Source organism: Dinoponera quadriceps, unplaced genomic scaffold (assembly GCF_001313825.1).
Source record: "Dinoponera quadriceps isolate SergipeBrazil2010 unplaced genomic scaffold, ASM131382v1 scaffold1782, whole genome shotgun sequence".
NCBI classification, from domain to species: Eukaryota; Metazoa; Arthropoda; class Insecta; order Hymenoptera; family Formicidae; genus Dinoponera; species Dinoponera quadriceps.
The window spans coordinates 1,172,548-1,190,537 of record NW_014555947.1 but is presented as its reverse complement, the minus strand read 5'-3'; the positions used below and the strand labels follow the sequence as shown (position 1 = coordinate 1,190,537).

The window sequence follows — 17,990 nt, the reverse complement described above, 5'->3', positions numbered from 1 at the left end:
CGACCGGTAATTGTTATATTGCGCGCTAATTTCCAGGATGTCGCGAACTCGCTCGGGGTGAGTTTGCGGGGTTGCTTTCGAGCGTGACCCATCTGCGATCCCCACGTCCGATAAATAAATCGGTCCCCTACGTGCTCGTCGCGTACGCCTTTACGTCGCGGTGTCGTACGAACGTAATATTATCGCGGAATCGTAGAAATGCAGAACTAAAATTCAATCAATGGGACTGACGAGTTATCGGATAAACGACGATTAAAACTGTGTATGCGAGAGATGTAACATATATATATATTTCATTTTCAATTTTTTATATCGATTAAAACGCGCAGCTGTACATGCTAATATTAGCCCGATAAATTACAGATGAATTTTACGTCTTCGGAATTGAGCTGACTAAAATTATATCAGTTTTCATATCTGTCTCGGTGATCAATTATACTAAAAAACATTTTGTACTTGTGTTAATATCCGTTCTTGGTTAAAATTTCCATATTAAAGGAGGAGGAACAATAAAACCGTTTTTGTATCCTCTGCCGATTCCCGTTAAACAATTTTTTTAATATTGTATGATCATTAGGAATGTCAAAAATAATCAAATGCGGAAAATCATTGAATCGTCAAATGTAAGATTGAAAATTAGCAACTTTCATGCAGTGATTATATTATCGTCGAAAAATATTGAGAATTACATCTATGCATGCATTATATAATATCATGCATTTTGAACGTTCAAGTAGAGTTATTCACCATTAGCATGTTGATTTTAGGCACGTCCTGATCCACCGATTAAATTAGTCGCTATGCATCCTGATTGCGTTGCTCCATACGTTGCACTACACTCGCGATGTTTTCACGGTGTGTAACGAAAACTTTACGAAAAATCCGCGATAATGTTCAGTGCATCGACTAGAATATACGAGTCGTGAATCGCGTGTAAAAAATCGAGAATTGAAAATCACGGTACTACTGGTAAAATCGAGAGGGTTAAAGATAATATCGCGTTCGCGAACTCAGTCAGGAAACAAAAAGTAAGTTTTCTCATTAGTTACGCCGATAGACGTCAACGTATTAAATATACGAAGGCTCGAGACTGCATATCTCTGTTTCAAATTAACGCGAATGAAAACTGATATTCACTCTTGAAACTCTAGGCGACAGTTTACATTGAAGTAATAAACCGACATCGTGGAAAAAGAGCACAACAATGAACTTAAACATTGTTTTTTAAATATATATATACAGAAACGAACAAAAAAGATATAGGTCAACGATTATATTTCGTTTAATATCATTTAATTGTAGAAGTGAGATTCGTAGAAAGAGAGAGAAAGAGAGAGAGAGAGAGAGAGAGAGACTATTTAGATGGATGTTGATAGCGTGGTCATGGTACGTGATATATAATCGCTACGCGCTGCTGGCAGCGCGTAATTTTAATCGGAGCTTTTTATCAGAGAGAGAGAGAGAGACTCGATACACCGGTATTCGCGGGATTCCAAAGGTTTACGCTTCGTACGAATACATCTCGTGCCATTTGTTAATGTAGCAAATGGCAACGCCGTCAGGCGAACGGCAATTTAACGTAACGTGCCGGTTCGGAAGATTAAAAGCGAGTCGGGAAATATTTACGTTCGACGCGCGAGAAACATCGCAGAGGGTTTCTATGTAAGTCGAGTATTTGTTGCCGCGGTAAAGTGTCGTTTGATTACGTCACTTTCGTCGTTATCAAGCCTTTACACGCTACGGAGCTAAATAAACTTGTTTATGAACTACCGGCAAACGATAACGCTTACTGTCAACTTACCGACACCGTGATGAGCATTGTTTATCCGTGTGCATTGATCAAAGGATCTCCGCCGCAAAGGACAGTGGAGCGTGCTCTCCACAGACTCTTTGCTAGAGAGATCCTCTGAGAAGCATTCTTACAAAGAGAAACGCTAATTATTAGCCTTTGCTAATTTCCCAAATGTCACGGCTTTGTCGGAACGTCGACCGAGAGACAGAATAGATACGACTATATCACATCTCACTAATAATACAATCACTAATTAACAATCGAAAATATTATAAATCCGACGAATAATCGGAACGTTACACGCTGAACAAGTAATATTTTCACTCTCGATGATCGATGCGTCGGAAAACTGAATGTCTGACACGAGGATGTCGAGAAAGGCTCCACCTCCATTTAGTAGTGGTTTAAGGATGCGTTAGGAAAAATGATCGGGGGCATGCCCTTTGAGCGGAACAGCTGTCCTTGACATTGAACACACAGCGTTCGTTGCGTGCGACACTTCCGGTCAATGAGAGAAACGCAGCTGTGACTCCTCGAGAGAAGTTCAACCTTTGCGGCCTCGTGTCGTCATGTCGTCATCGATATTTTTTCGCGCCCCGGGCTCAAAGTACCACTCGAGTTATTACCAACTGGCTTGCGCTTTCCCAGCCCCGACCTACCACATCCGATTCGAAGTCGCGTGGCAATAATAACATATCAACATAATAATAATTACCGCAAAGTCCCGCCCGCGATAAATTTCACAAATAGCGCTGAACTCGAAAATTGATAATAACCGATGAAAATCTCGGCCAAGAAATTATTTCTCTGGAAATTTAACGCGCAATTAAACGCAATAATTATGCGAAAATCACCGCAAACAAAAGCCGGCCGTCTCGTCTCATTTATTCTTGTCGAATAAAAGCCGTTAGCGACTGTAATTGTTAACAGCTACAAATTACAATTTTACATCGGGTGAATTTATTTCATTACGATTGCGCGATCTACTTATCGGCGTGTTCCAACGAGCGAGAAAGAGGAAGGGAGATGGAGAGAGAAAGCCCGGGAGAAATAAAGGCAGTAATCGCGATGCGACGAGAGTTGTGACACAAGCGGAAGACGTCGCGACGGCGCAATCAACGGTGCACCGCCGTCCTCATGATCCGTGGGAAAAAGCACTTTCCTCGGACGCTTTACGGCACACGTCCCGGGAAGTTTATCGTTCCATACTTCCACGGAATATCTACGAAGCATATACCACGCTTTCGTACGTCGACTCGTCCCGACCCGTCGTCGACGTCCTAAGACGGTAAAGGAGATCCTGCTCTCTAAGGATCAAATTCCTACGGACGGAGTGTTTGCACAGGACACCTCTACCGGTGCGGTCCCGTTGTGCTAATGGCTCTCCGCTAAATCAAAGACATCGGCCTCACCCTTGCAGCTATCAACGAGAGTAACGCGCATACATGGTTCGACAATTCTCTCTAGTGGCACGATAAAAGGTGTGGGTCTCAAAAATATTGCGACAGACGCACGGAAGAAAAAAGAACTTAATGAACCGCTCGAACTTAACTAAAAGGTTAACTGTTTCGCTGCCATTGCTGCACACGGAGAAAATAGAAAACGCGTAAATTAAAAACTAAATATAGGGATCAAAAGAATTCATTAATTAAATTCCAATGTTATCATATGGACAATTAATTTTTATCTATGAGAATAAATTTTTAGCTACGGGAGCTCAATTTTTCCCGTGTAAAAGTATCACAAGCGCGTTCACCTGCGAGGTAAAAATGTATCTACTGAAATGAAAGACGCACATGAACGCGAATAGATGAGAAAACGGAGGCCACTCCTAATTATTATCACGTGCGCACACGAATGAAACGTCATTTATTTCTGGTGGCGAATATTTCCTCGCCGCGACGAATCATGTAATCGAACACTCGCAACGTTCTTCGTATGATTTGTTACGACGACTTCGTGATATTTACGCGAACTGATAGTCGAGAGCAAACACGATACAGAGTAGCGTCTGTTAACCGCCTGTTCCCGTGGATCGATCCCGAGAATTACGATACGACACGACGCGTGCATGACTGATATAAGGGTAGGGACTCCAGGCGTTGTCGCACGGTTACGTAACATTCGCATGTGCACGCCGTGCCGCGGATCATCGTCGGATATTAATGCGATAACTAATAATAACAAGATTCAGCACCGGTTGGTTAATTCCGCACGGCGTGCATATACATAGACCGATATCCCCGTGTGTATCCTCGTGATTCCACGATGGCTCGACGGAGGCTTGATATAGGTCGATCGGTATACGACAGCGCATGATGGCGAACTTTGATCGTCGCGTTACAGCGTGTGGCGAACCATCGATGGAGTCGAGGCCGGATAATCCCCTTTCGAGTAGGGAAGCGAAGGGTACTCCACTTCCCGCGGCCGGATTCCCGCCTCTCGACGTTCCTTTCCTTCCCGCATCGGGTCACGAGGGCTTCCAACCAGCTTTTTCTCTTTATTCCCCCGTTAACCCCATAGCTTCGAATTAAACGCTGTCGTCCCGATCGAGAAAATACAATTTTCTCTATGCAAAATCGGCCGATCCCACCCAGCGCTGGGAGTATCGAGTTCCCAGCTTTTTCGAACACGAGGGAACCTTACGCTGCGTCTATATGACGTCGTAACGCCTTGGGAACGACAGTTCCGCGGTCGAAATGAGGATACTTTCCGCGTGTAACATCGCAAACCACCCCGGGAACCGGCTGTACAGACACGCGCAGACAACGCACGCACACATTCGGGCGCAACTTTTGTCAGTTGCCGCCTCGGGCGCGACGACGGGGATCGGTTACTCCGTGCTTAGATCGAAAGACGGGCGGAGCGCCTTACATTGCGGCTAACCGTCGATACGGAGAAACGGATAATCCTCTGTTCGCGAGCGGGAGAGCCTCACCTCGAGGCGGGCAGGTGCTCGTCTTCTGTAGCGCATCCTTCGCCGCGCGGTGTTACTCTCGCCTCAAGACACGGCTGAGATGTTCCTCCCGGTGACATTGTTGACCCTCCGCCACATGGCGCTTCGCATATGGCGCACGTTCCCGTACTCGCTTATTTTTATATACTTCGTAGATGANAATTTGGGGGGGGGGGGGAGCAGACGTCGACAGATTGACTACGGTTTGACTCGCGATTCACCGAGCGGTCGCGAGTCGACCGTTATTCGCTTGTTTGAATCGATGTTTTTGTCGTATGAAATAAGACAGGCAGACCGGCGTAATTTGAATAGAGTGTCTCTCGTAACGTGAGGCAGAAAATCATACGTAAAAGAAGAAGCACACGTATATACGTACCGTAAGAAGTAATATATGTAAGTATGTTCATTGATTGTTCGGAGAAGCGACGTTTTAAAAAAACAGTGGTCTCATTGTGATAACTTTATATTAATGTCCAGAAGTGAATGTGTATTATTAGAAAATTTTAATGACTTAATTGCATCGAGATTATTTCACCGGTTAGTATATAAACGCAAGTCGACGAGTAATCCAGAGATTTATCAAGTTATTTGAATTTATAATTATTTGTCAAATGATGATGGAGTGCCAGTCTAAATTTTGACTCCGGAGATATCTCCTTGCTCTCAGCACCCCAAACGTCCGTTGAAACATTCTTTATAAAAAATGATTTCACGTACCTGAATACACGTAGTCCGCGTCTCGGCGTCCCGCATCCTGGCCTATTGACCCAGCATCCTGATTTCTGATTGCAGAAGCTCTGGAAATATTGAGTCAGCTTCTCGTTGACGTCGCGTCAGTTGTCATGCATTTTTCTCCAACGACCTTGTTCCATATGCAATTAAAAAAATTGCATAATTAATATTTCATATAACATTTTTCATGAAATTGAGAATAAAGATTAAATGTAAATAGAACATTGAGATAATCGGATAATAAATAATTGCGAAATAAGTATCAACATAAAGAAGACGGCAGTCTTGAAAATAAATATTTAGATATACCCTCTATAATATTATTGATTGTTCAAATTCGACGGAACTTGCAGGGCGAATGTAGGGCCGAAATTCCAACTCGGGTGGGCTAAAAGTTCCGTTCAATTTTCACGAACTCGCTAACACGAGACGATCTCTTTAAATACCTGCGGTGTGGATTCAAAGATCACCCGTAGGACGGCCGTGAAGCGTCTGGCAAGCAGGTGCCGCGCGCGATAATGATACATATAAATAATACCGCAGCGCAGTGCACACGACGATAAAATCGTATCTCTGAATTCTTCCTCGCGAGCCGCGAGCGTTCTCTCTGTATAATAACGATCGCCGATTATAATTATAATTCTTCTTACCGACCTCCTACACGCCGAGAAAGATAGTGAGTCGTGACGCAAACCGTTCATCGCGACAAATTGTACCGCGAAAGGCTTACGGGGACGGGCGAGCCGTAAAAGCGATCGTGCGCGGAGCGTGGAGCGTAAAGTGCGGTCCCTCCATGGTAATAGACGTAGTTTAATCAGAAAACTGCAGGGAAACGGTGCGGGCGAGTACCCTCCGATGTTAGAATGCGGGGGCATTTAAGTAGATGGAGGGTATAGACCCCTGTCTACTCCATTTGCCTTCGGCCTCGGGGGGACCTCGCCGATATATATCCCAATATTCCCCGTAACAATGATGAATCACTGCTGAGCACCTCTTGCGCAAGAAGTTGCACTTCCAATGCGCTCGTAAGGTCTCTCTCTCTCTCTCTCAGTCTTTCTCCTCTCCATTCTCGCGCGACGCCGCCTTTACCGCCCGATACGTTTCTGCACTTTGCGCAGTTATGCAAACCTGACGTAAGTCATTCGCGAATCCATCCGAACACGCTTCCTCATTGTAGCGAATTCGTGGGCCGGTAATCACGGAGCGGCGATCGCTATTGCGCTATAATAACGTCGAGGGACGACGCGAATTTGTATTCCGCGTTGCGGCAGACGACGTCGCGGGAACGAAGAGCTCCGTGATTTAAAAGTAACGGATAAAACTGAGAGAAGGACGGTTTTACGTAATTCGGGGGATTTTTTACGTGAAACGTGGGAGAAGGCTTTATTTTTTATTCAAAGTAAATGTACTCTTTCTCTCTCTCTCTCTCTCTCTCTCTCTCTCTCTTTCTATCTGTCTCTATATCTCTTTTTTTCGCTTTCTCTCTCACGAATATCTCTCAGCAAATTTATTTGGATAAATTGATTTCTCCGAATATTCTTTCTAAATGTATGTGATTACGCTTTAATAGACGTTAAAAGAAAGGTCGATCACGACTAACTAGCCTCGGACATTAAATATCTGTGCGACAGGATATACGTCATAATGGCGAATCTGTCCGGCGCCGCGCGAGTTTGGTTAGTCTTATTAATAAATTTTCTTCCCAAGCGAGCGAGGGGTGAGAGAGAGAGAGAGAGAGAGAGAGAAAGATGTACTATGAATCATTCGATAGGCAACAGGGGAGATTCTCTATTAGACTGATTGGTTTGCATCTCCTCGGTTGAATCTGCGCCGATACATCTTTGTACCGACCATGCACAAAATGCAACTGTCTCTTTTGATAGATATAACGCGCTTGATAAAGAGCACAGATTTACGACGACTTACTAATGGTCGGCCGAATCGATATATTCCCAAGCCATTTTGCCACTCTTTTTCCTAACATTTTCGCGTTCCTTTTTTTTTGCTTCAACGTGAATGTTACACTACTCGTATTCTCGTCTTTAACGCTCGCTTTTTGTCGCGCCAGTTTTACGTTCCCCGACACTTAATCCCCTTCCTAATCTCATCCAATCCCTTCCCTTGGTCGGTTTCATTAAACCAACTCTCCAAATACGGCTAATCTGCAGAACTTTTTTGTACCCTCGAAGGAGTTAACAGCAGGATGTAGGCGACCGCAACAACCTAGCTTAGGTTAAAAACGTACTACGCCTTAAAAAGGATTAGCGCGCCCTAATTTATTGACTTCGTTGTTGGCTNCCCCCCCGGCCCCCCCCCCCCCCTCGGCCGACATTAGCAATTATTCCGAAGGGTGATCTTTTGTTGAGGAAACGCGAATCGAAAAACGCATGTTATTACGCTCGTAATCAAGTTTGATAAAGTACCTTGCACGTGGCGAGTTTCGTCTGAACGATCCGGTAAATTACAAGCCGAAATGAGTCGAAATTTTCGAGATTGATTCGCGCACGGTGAATGTGCCAACGGTCACTGGCGTCGTAATATTTGAACTACTGCAACGACAATCCGTCTGTCCATCGTTTTCGATGAGCTGGCGCCATCTGACAGACGCCTCACAAATCTCATCGCAACCGTTATATTCGTAAATAATCGTCAGCCTTATGAACAATCTTTTAACCATTTGCACTAATATTGGGGAATTATAAATATATTCTTGTGAAAATGCATTGATGCGATCATTATTTATGTAATTATGAGGTAAAACTCACCAACAGCAGATTATTGATCTACTATTTCTCATTACCGTACTCGATATAATGTTCGATCATAAGCTGGATGTTCGTACGAACGTTTGCATCAAAATTAACGTTTGGAATAATTGAAAGATGTGTACTTTAATGAACAGCATATAGCTTGCAATCAGACGTTTAATTTGATAGATGACATAAAAAAGTATAAAATATACCTCCTGGATATAGTAGCAGAAACGGTAGCCAATTAACTTCTAGTTCTTACCGAAAAACGGCATGTTGATTGGTTACTGCGCGAACTTCCGCCGCGCGGCAAACGTTACCGCGTCTTGTGGGCAGAAGCCATTACGGTTATGATTAAAAATTTGTTACGTGCAAAGACGGTCTTAAGGCCTATTCTACAATACGTCGTATGTTGAAGTCGGATGTCGAAACACAACCGATGGTCCAATGAGAAAATTTATTTTTCGAAAACATAAGGTCTGTTCGTGTTGCTTGCACTTTTACAGCTAACGTCCGTTACACATTGGCCTCTCTTTAAAAAGAAGAGCTGTCATTGAATATCGCTCATCGCATTCGATGTGCAACGGGCATAGATGCAAAAGTGTAAGCAACGTGAATAAATTATTTCTCTTATTTCTCATTTGATAAAGAAAAAGAGGTCAGGTAGAGAATTTCTAGTGTGTCTAGAGAAAAATTTAGGGGCCCTTAAAATTCTCTATCCAACAGCCAATCAGCACACCCGACAATGCTCATACGATGCATGTATACTAGCCTCACTCGTAGACATAGCACATAGAATAAAACCAAAAAATTGTGGACACTGGCTTCGTAGTTCGCGTACGAATTATGGGCAATATATAATATAATATAATATAAGCGCTTCAAAATAAAGTAACAGCTTTAAGACAAGCCTTTAAATATATAGATATGGAGAAGGAATTCTACTTATAGACCGAAAGTGTACAAGAAAGAAAGGTATAAAAGTAATGTCGTCTCTACGCATGCGTCAAAATCGTTGCATGCAGTACAGTTTCGACACTTTCTGTACTTGATTTCCGAACTTCGTTAAAACAAATATATTTATAATATAAATTGTTAATAAAAATGGCCAAGTCAATACGTTCAAAATCTGTGTATTGTGTGACAATCGGGAGAAATCGGTTTTCTATCATGTATAAATAAATATAAATTTAGTGTCTTTAATGTTAACAACAGAGGACATTTAATTTTTTTCTTTGGACGACGTCATAAAAATAACACGATGTTATTAATATTTATTTATCCATTCACTATTACATCATAATATAATGTCATTTATAACAGGTCTTGTCATCTGTCATTCATCACAGCTGAGATATAACTTGTTTCTAATAACGTTACTTGTGACCATTGAAATATAACCATACTAGAAAGAGCGCTTCATTATTCTCGTGCGGTCAGAGCTGTATAAGAGAAATAGTCAAGTTGGGACTGTGCTATCTTTGTCAAACCAATTGCAGCGATCACGTAACTCGATATATTATCCAGTCTGAAAAATTTGTCTTTGCAAGTATTTTCCACACATCTAAATTTTATTTGATGAAAGGAGATTCTTAAGAAATAATAATTTTCGGAATCAAATTGTATGTATATAGCAACAAATGAAATTGTTATTGTTATTTTTGTGTATACATAGTAATGTATAAATCTTATCACATCCGGATTACATCCGGATTTTTATCTCGCGTATTGCAACAATTTTTTATATAGCGTGTCTTCCCCATTGTACATCAATAGATTATGCACTTGTCACACGCATTATTTGTCACGTGTACAGGACTAATGTTTTCAGCCACGGTAGTTGACGCTAAAAAAAGAAAACACGGTCCCAGCTGAACTATCTCCGACTGCTCCGTACCGTGGAGGGGGTAAAGCTGTGCTCTTTCCAGTATGGTTACATTTCAATATTTGTGACGCATGCGTAGAAAGAACGAATATCACTTGTATACCTTTCTCTTTCGTACATACTTTGAACACACTTTCGGTTCCAGCACTCCTCCTCCATGTCTATATACTCAAAGCTTTAAGGTCGTCCGCAGCCATAACCAAGATATTTTTAGGATAAATTGGAAGATTTATCGATATCTAAGTTCAGTGTTTATTTAACGTGAATGTAAAATCAGTTGAAGATTTAATAATTGACTAACACAGACGCGTCGACATGGCTGGAAAACAAGGAAAGGATTTAGCATTGTCAATGCTACGAGTTTTACCTAGGGTGATGTTAACGAACATCCGAGATAATCCCGGCAAAATAAAAACGGTAAGATCGTATATATTTAGAAAATAAAACATTTTGCAGTTTGTTAGGCTTTGTAAAAACTTATATAAATTAATCACTGCATCTAGGTCACTTTATGACACTAGATTAATATTCCATGATTTTCTATTTGTACTTGTGTGCACACATTTAATGAAGTAGTATTAGAATGACACTTATTTTAAATTTCCTAAAATGAAATTAAAATATTTTATCTTTCCCTCACTTATCATTTTCACGTAGAAACGTGGGAGAGGACAACATGGTGGTGATAAACATGGTTATGGAAATACGAGAAAAACTTATATACGTCTGGGTTATGAGACTGGAAATAGTCCTTTCTATTTGCGATTCAGCAAAGAACCTTATTATAAGGGCCACCAGTAAGCAGTTTTGCAGATCTATTCTTTTTGTAAGAGTAAACTACTGAAAAATAATATTTTGTGGTTTTAGCTTGAGACGAGAATATCCGCCGCTTTCTTTGGGAGATCTGCAGATGTACATTGATACAAATCGGCTGGATGTTACCAAACCAATTGATCTTGTTTCAGTGATGAACACAGGCTTATACCATCTTAATTTATACTATAAACATTCAGGCATTCACTTAACAGATGAGGTAATATATATATATATATATATATAATCTTCATATGACATATGCATGATGAAACTGTATATTAACATAAAGACTTTGAAGGGTGCACATACTTTTAAAGCAAAAGTAAATATAGAAGTACAGTGGGCCAGCGAGCCTGTAATCGCCGCGGTTGAGAGAAATGGTGGTGTGATTACAACTGCTTATTATGACCTAAGAGCTCTCTCAGCCATATGTAACGTAGAGCAGTTTTTCAGCCGAGGTGATTGACAGAAAACATTTTCATGAGAACACAATATTGTACTAAATTAATTAATTCTCAATCAGTATGAATTCTTTTCTGTGTAATTCCATTTTTCTGTACAGGTGAGCCGATACTTCGCAGATTTTTGCCGCCGACAGACTGTCTTGAGTATTATTCCAACCCCGTTACAAGAGGATACTTGGCTGATCCTGAGAAAGTTTCTCAAGAACGTTTAGTGCTCGCGCAGAAATACGGCTATGAATTACCAAAAATCGAGGACGATCCCGATTATGAGATGTTGTGCGAACGCAAGGATCCGCGGCAATTGTTTTACGGTCTGGCACCAGGATGGGTGGTTAGCCTTAGAGATAAAGTCATATTGAAACCTAAAGCTGAATATCTGAAAGAATTTTATATGAATTAAAAAATTGTACAGAGTTAACATAATGTATAATTTGATCAGATTTAATAAATGATGCTTATATGATAATAATTAACTTTTTTATTTCTGAGAATTTTGATTCCCCCCCATGTTATGTAAAAATTATATAATTGAATATTATGTTGAGTCATAACACAACTTGCGACAACCAGCTGTACTTTTATTTTTCTCAAGTAGTATGGCTCAATGACTAAATAGATACATTTTTCTATTATACAAACATAACCAAAATTTAATGTATTATAGTTTCGGCAACAATGACGATAATGAGATGATACTTGAAGCTTAAAGTCTCCAGTTTCTGTACATATCATTATTATAATGTTATTATCGTTTTCAACTAAGATATATCGAAGAAAATGAGGGCCGTTCAATTTTCAGCTTCTTTCAGTTGAATTTTTATATTAAAAAATAATTTGTGTCGAAAATATAAAAAATGCACTTTAAAAAGGGGATTTTTAACTTTCATTCATTTTTTAACAAACGTCGTGTTATTGATTCATTCATCATCGACATTTTCCGGTCACGAAAAATCCATACTTACGATAATGGGTTATGTTGCTCCTTGTTGTATGATTGCCGCGTCTTGTGACTGAAGCTCTATTTTCTAACCTATAATTATCTCGTTCAAAATATAAGAAAAATTATGTCAAGAAAGAAGCACAATATATCTTATATGAAACCGGACGAACCGAAATTTCTACGAGAACTGAAAGAACAAATCGGATACAAAGAAGGCCCCAATGTCGATACAAAGGTAAAATATTTGTAAGATTCTTGTAATCGCCATAACAATAAGTAACTGTTCATTGTAGTATTTTACATAATTTTTATCTTATGATCCTCTGTAATTAATTACTAATATTTTTATAAGGAGACAGCTTATATAAAACTTATATATGAATGATTTGTTAAAACAGAGAGAAGCTTTACCAGAAATCTCAGATGATGAGAAAGAAGAATTGGCTGATGAGAAGCCTGTTGTTGTTGTATTGAACTCTGGTGATCTGACAGCAGAAGAGGCAGATACTTTCCAAAAACAAAAAGATGAAGGTATAGTATCAGTAAATGTGTTATTCCGAATTTCTATTAGGGAAACTCAATATCGTAAAACAAAGAGCACTGATATATAAATATAGAATTAGCTGCTAAATATTAATGTACTTCCACATCAAATTATAAATTACAAATTAATTAATTACAGAGGAAAGTAATGCTCCTGCAGATCTATCGAAGAAGGTCATATTTCGCAAAACTAGACCAGCAGAAACAGAATCTGATACAAATAATACAGACAAACCAGCTAAGAAGAAAGCTAAAAAATTAAAGCAGTCACAGAAAGTTGTCTTATCCTTTAATGCTGATGATGATGACGAAGATAATATTGGATAGCATTAATTATACATTCTTATTGAAGTGTATATAATATTTATATAAGATTTACATTGTATATAGTAGAATGTTTAAACTTAATATACAATGTTAGATTATATAAAAAATCAGTCTATAGTGATTTCAAAGCAATCTTGCTTTAATAAGAAGAAACTATGCAAAGGAGGAGAAGAGATTTTTATGATAAAAATAAATATTTTTATAGTGAAAGCATGCGTTATACATCCCAGTATATATGTTTCCCTAACTCATATCTATAAATATGCAAATTAGCAACGATTTTTCAAGAAAAAGCTGTACAAGAATATATAAAATTATATAAATAATAATAAATAATCTCCTCTAAAAATAGGGGAGTAAAAAATGAGAATTCAAACTAGATTTATTCGACGATAACTCAAAATCAGATAGGATATGTAATGGGGATAAAATAGTTTCATCTCTCAAGATTATAAAAAAAAAAAAACTATGTGATAAAAATGTATTTTTATACAACACATACATCAGTCAAAATTCACAATAATTGGTATTTATATGTATCAACATACAACATACAAATGTAAAGCATCGCGATCGCAGCCATACTTTATACGCAGTAATCGCAACGTTCAAAAGAGGAAAGAAGCGTTCGTTCTCGAATTTCAAACGACCATCATGACGAAACGCACCCCCGTTGTCAAAGCGGCATTATAAAAAGGGCGGATGCCCGACGATCGCGTCAACCCCGTTCACGCCGCCGCGATTGCAAATTGCCCTTCTTATTTTTCGGGAAGCATCTCTCCTATTGGACGTGCACGTGCAGCCGGTCACGTGATCGTGTGCAACAAACGCCACTGGGCCGCCCGACGATCCCTTTAACATCCAGCGTAACGTCATAAAACGTCGCGGGTCACGTGACGGCGACGTGCGCCATCTTGGCAGTTTTCGACGACGGTGGCAAGAGGTGCGAGCGGATCGGTGACGTCGCGGCTGAAATAAACATCGGGTGCATGCGAACGGATCCCCACGGCTATCGTCGGATACGAAGAGCGGCGTGTGTCGTGGGAAACGTGGTAGTCGCGTGTGCCGCCGCAGGTGTTCGCCGGTGCGCCCAGCCGAACGGTCAGTGCGAATTTAAATTTGAGCGCGGCAATCGGACGCGTGTGTGCAATGCGATGCGATCATCGTCGTCCGGGGGGGCTGACGCGATCCGCGCTCGAGTCGGCGGCAGCTGTTCGACGGGCACGTCGCGGCCGTCATGCAGAAATGGCGGGAGCTGCTGGCGGCCGTGGTGTGCGCTGAGCGTGGCTGATGGTGACTTGTGTGTGAGTGTGCGTACAATTGTCTGTGCGAGCGAGAGAATCATAGGACGACTATACGTCCTGCACGATTAGTATGTATCAATTGATCCTTCGGATCTTCCGTGCTCTCCTCGCAAGGCACACGTTCGGGACACGAAGCGGTGCGGAGAGGAGCACTGTGCAATCAGGGCCGTGCGCGTTCACCGGAGGACCCCGCGCCCTCGTCACTCCCTCCTCCATAGCTGCGCGCGATCCCTCTCCTGCCTCGCGCTCTCCTGTGCGAACGAACTCGCGTATGTGTACCAACCTCCTCTCATTGCTGCAAGGCCATAACGACACTCTCGCATCGGTAAACAATGCCAGAAATTCTAAGCGTTGCTGCTAGGTAGGGAGCTTTCCCGGCGCCACCCGAAATTAATCCGGGGGTAATGGCTTCGTGACTACTGTCAGTCGATAAAATTACCTGTAATTTCATGACGCGTCGTTTGATTTCAACGATTCGGGGGATACACGTAATTACTCGTTTTCCCATAAAGATGAAGAAAAAAAAAATAACGTCGGATTTCGCTATCCTTTGACAGCCGTTTTCTCTCGATTTGTTCGTCAGTTGTTTATCCTGTCTAGTCGAAAGGAGATTATATCAATGACGTAATGGTATAAATTAAGACTGAAATTTTACGGGCGACTCCGCGCCGCAAGTTCTAAACCCGCAGAGCCACGGTAAAAGTATAACGGCGATTGAATTACGCGTGTTAAACAGATATGGTGAAATCGTGAGAAACGCCGCTTCTTCCGTCGCGTCCGTGTTGCCCTCGCCCCGAAGAATCGCGAACGCCATAAACACGCCGCGTCGTTTCTCGCCGTTCTTCCTCTCGTCGTAAGGGAGTCCCGTCGCGTCAAATCATAGCGATTGACTTCGCGTTGATTAATCGCGCCGTTGTAGGGCTCATTTTTACGACGGGGAAGCGCCACGGTAACGTAATCGCATACGTGATGTGGCGGGACAACAATTTATCGCGCGAATGAAACGATCGCGTAAAGGCACGCGCGAATTAATTAGCGAGGGTACGTATTATCGAGGATCTGCAATAACAACGATCGCGCCCAGGCTTCGTCTCAAGCCGAACTCTGTGTTCCGAATTGCTCAATCCATCGTTAAAATCAAACGAGCGGTAACACATCTCGTTTGTCGGCGGAGGATATAATTTTTTTTTTTTCCACGAAAAGGCCGTATATGTTATTTGTCGAGGGAGGGAAAGAGAGAGAGAGAGAGAGAGAGATATTACGATTTCACGACGAGACGCACCACAGTCGACGATTTCGAGACAGCGTTTCACCGCTGCGCCAAAAATATTATTTCGCATTCTCCGGGATTCATGGTGCTTACTTAACGGTTTTATTATTACTTTTATTACGGCATTGATTTTGCGTGTAAACTTGGCAACGCTGTGTTGTACCGCCAGCGCACGGTAACGATTTCAACAGTTAAAACCGTCATGCCGACAAGACGAGAACCCGAAATTGATTTCAAACGAGTGCTCGCCCTCACGCACACGCGCATCGTTCGCTGTCGAATGTCAGACTCGCGAGGAGAGCCACGGAGTACCTAGTGTCCTGAGAGAAATTTACTCGAACTGAAAATATTTCCGATAACGATCTGAATGGTTCTTAATTATATAACTTCTCATAAATATAATTTGTATTAAATAATGCTAATGAATTTTCTCTACAGGACGAGAGTTATTCAAAAAAAAATAGCTTTAAATCAATGATAGATATTCTCATACATAAGCAAGAATATTATAATATTCTTAGAAGATTCTTCTTCTTAGATTTTTCTTAGATTTTTAGTCTTGAATGGAGTGCAAGTAATATTTGTATTAATACAAATTCAATTAAATCAAGACTAAAAATCTTAGAAGATTATAATATTCTTACTTGTATATGAGAATTCTTGATTCAAGACTATTTTTTCCGTGTATCTAAGAATTGAGAGTTGAGTTCACAGTGCAGAAGTAATCACTTTCTTGTGAGATAAGAGACTTTCTGCAAACTCTTGAGACAAAATCATTTTTACATTATTAATCTGTTAAAAAAATAATTCAAGTAAAATAGCGTATTCTCATGAATTTATATATGAACTTTGTGCTTACTCGTCATATTATTTTGTTTAAAATAAAAACGCCTACGTGATATATCTGAAATAAATCACGGAATATATTCTCCTCGCAAATCGGGGAAGTGGTTAATACACGGGCCGTACGAATGGACGCAACAGACGTATCCAACAACGACCCCTCCTAAAAGCAACCTCTCTCTCGCTCCTCCCTCTACCTCTCAACCTCATCGCCTTGTTCTCTTCTTCCTCCTCTTCTTTCTCTTTCTCCTCGTTTCGTCGTCGCATCTCCTACAACAAAAAAAAAGTAAAGAGCCGCTGTAGGATCTAACGCGCGGGGGACGGCGCTCGCACAATCCTGTTATTACGGCCCTGGGCATAACTTTTTAACGCTTCCCATCCGTCGCTCCTGCCCTCTAGTGTGTGTGCCAATCGTCAGCGATGAATGTTCACTATTTACAGGTTTTGTGAATAAACCGCGTAACCCCGTGTTCCGCTCGTGCATTCGAGTGCTTCCGCACTGTCGTTACTACGCGCAGCAGCAGAAGACCGGGCGATATCGTCGCTATCAAGGACGAGGATCGTGTGTGCGAGGATGTCGCGCCGTCCGACGCTCGCGTAGGAGAGCCCTACCGTCGTAGTCGTCGTCGTCGTCGCCACTGCCGCCGCCGCCACCACCACCGCCGCCGCCGCCGCCGTTGCCGCCGTCTTTTCCTTGTTCTTCGTCTCTAAGGTACGTGTATTATATATTGTGAGAATGCCTGTCTTTATCGCGGGGTGAAACTGTCGCGTGCCGGTTCTAAGGAAACGATCGGTTGACTTAAGAGAGAGAGAGAAAGAGAGAGAGAGAATGTGTGGTGCGAGAGAGAGTGAGAGAGTCAGACAGAGGGGGGCAGAGAGAAAGAGGGTGTGTGTGGCAAGAGGGAAAGAGTGAGAGGAAGGGGAGGGGGAAAGAGAGAATACGTCGATTAAATCTTGAGAAGAGCAAGAAATGAAGAGATCAACCCTCAGAATCAATCGGGAAAGACAACTGCCGCTAGCGGAGCAGTGATTCTATTCGCATCGCGTGCTGTTTCTTCGTTAGCGCACCTAGGTCTTTATGCGCTCAGGATGGAGCAGATCTAGCGCGCGCGACTCAGACTAGGAGATGGCGAAGGGTGTACATATATACGTACATATACATATGTATATACAAGGGGTATAAAAACAGCACGCGACGCGAGGGGCTTCCGACGACGGTTCTCTTATTCCTCATCCCGGCCACGTTGTTCGCGAACGTACGGAGTACGTACAGCGCGAAGCTATCGCCGGGCGTGCGTGTGATCACGACCTAAGTGGCACACGGCCGCGTCGTCGTGGACGGGCTTTTACGCGCGTCTCTCTCTCTCT

At 41.8% G+C, this 17,990-nt stretch overlaps 3 protein-coding genes across 8 annotated transcripts in view; all 3 read left to right on the top strand.

Moving 5' to 3' along the window:
• Window positions 1–10,218: 10,218 nt before the first annotated feature.
• On the top strand, window positions 10,219–11,844 carry LOC106746012 (39S ribosomal protein L15, mitochondrial). Its single transcript, XM_014622109.1, has 5 exons — window positions 10,219–10,532; window positions 10,773–10,912; window positions 10,983–11,148; window positions 11,230–11,389; window positions 11,494–11,844. The coding sequence occupies exons 1-5, from the start codon at window positions 10,431–10,433 to the stop codon at window positions 11,793–11,795; spliced, it is 870 nt and encodes a 289-aa protein (XP_014477595.1). The 5' UTR covers window positions 10,219–10,430; the 3' UTR covers window positions 11,796–11,844.
• Window positions 11,845–12,251: 407 nt separating this feature from the next.
• Window positions 12,252–13,373, top strand: LOC106746018 (uncharacterized protein KIAA1143 homolog). The gene is made up of 3 exons (XM_014622117.1): window positions 12,252–12,570; window positions 12,734–12,866; window positions 13,018–13,373. Exons 1-3 carry the CDS (start codon window positions 12,460–12,462, stop codon window positions 13,203–13,205), a joined length of 432 nt encoding a protein of 143 aa, XP_014477603.1. The 5' UTR covers window positions 12,252–12,459; the 3' UTR covers window positions 13,206–13,373.
• A 781-nt stretch (window positions 13,374–14,154) lies between these two features.
• LOC106746058 (kinesin-related protein 4) overlaps window positions 14,155–17,990 on the top strand; it is a 14,124-nt gene continuing 10,288 nt past the window's right edge. For 3 of the 6 annotated variants that reach the window (XM_014622227.1, XM_014622223.1, XM_014622221.1), the window contains exons 1-2: window positions 14,155–14,306; window positions 17,064–17,334. The gene's annotated coding sequence lies outside the window, so the exon portion shown is untranslated. Of the gene's footprint in view, window positions 14,307–14,340; window positions 14,578–17,063; window positions 17,335–17,990 lie in introns of those variants that run through there. The other 3 variants (XM_014622226.1, XM_014622222.1, XM_014622224.1) reach the window with 3 other exon arrangements.

Bases quoted from the DNA above. Each gene is read 5' to 3' on its own strand.
- LOC106746012 (XM_014622109.1), top strand. From the start codon at position 10,431: ATGGCTGGAAAACAAGGAAAGGATTTAGCATTGTCAATGCTACGAGTT. The intron at 10,913-10,982 runs GTAAGCAGTTTT...TTGTGGTTTTAG, and splicing joins CCTTATTATAAGGGCCACCA to CTTGAGACGAGAATATCCGC. The intron at 11,149-11,229 runs GTAATATATATA...AAGACTTTGAAG, and splicing joins GCATTCACTTAACAGATGAG to GGTGCACATACTTTTAAAGC.
- LOC106746018 (XM_014622117.1), top strand. From the start codon at position 12,460: ATGTCAAGAAAGAAGCACAATATATCTTATATGAAACCGGACGAACCG. The intron at 12,571-12,733 runs GTAAAATATTTG...TTGTTAAAACAG, and splicing joins GCCCCAATGTCGATACAAAG to AGAGAAGCTTTACCAGAAAT. The intron at 12,867-13,017 runs GTATAGTATCAG...AATTAATTACAG, and splicing joins CCAAAAACAAAAAGATGAAG to AGGAAAGTAATGCTCCTGCA.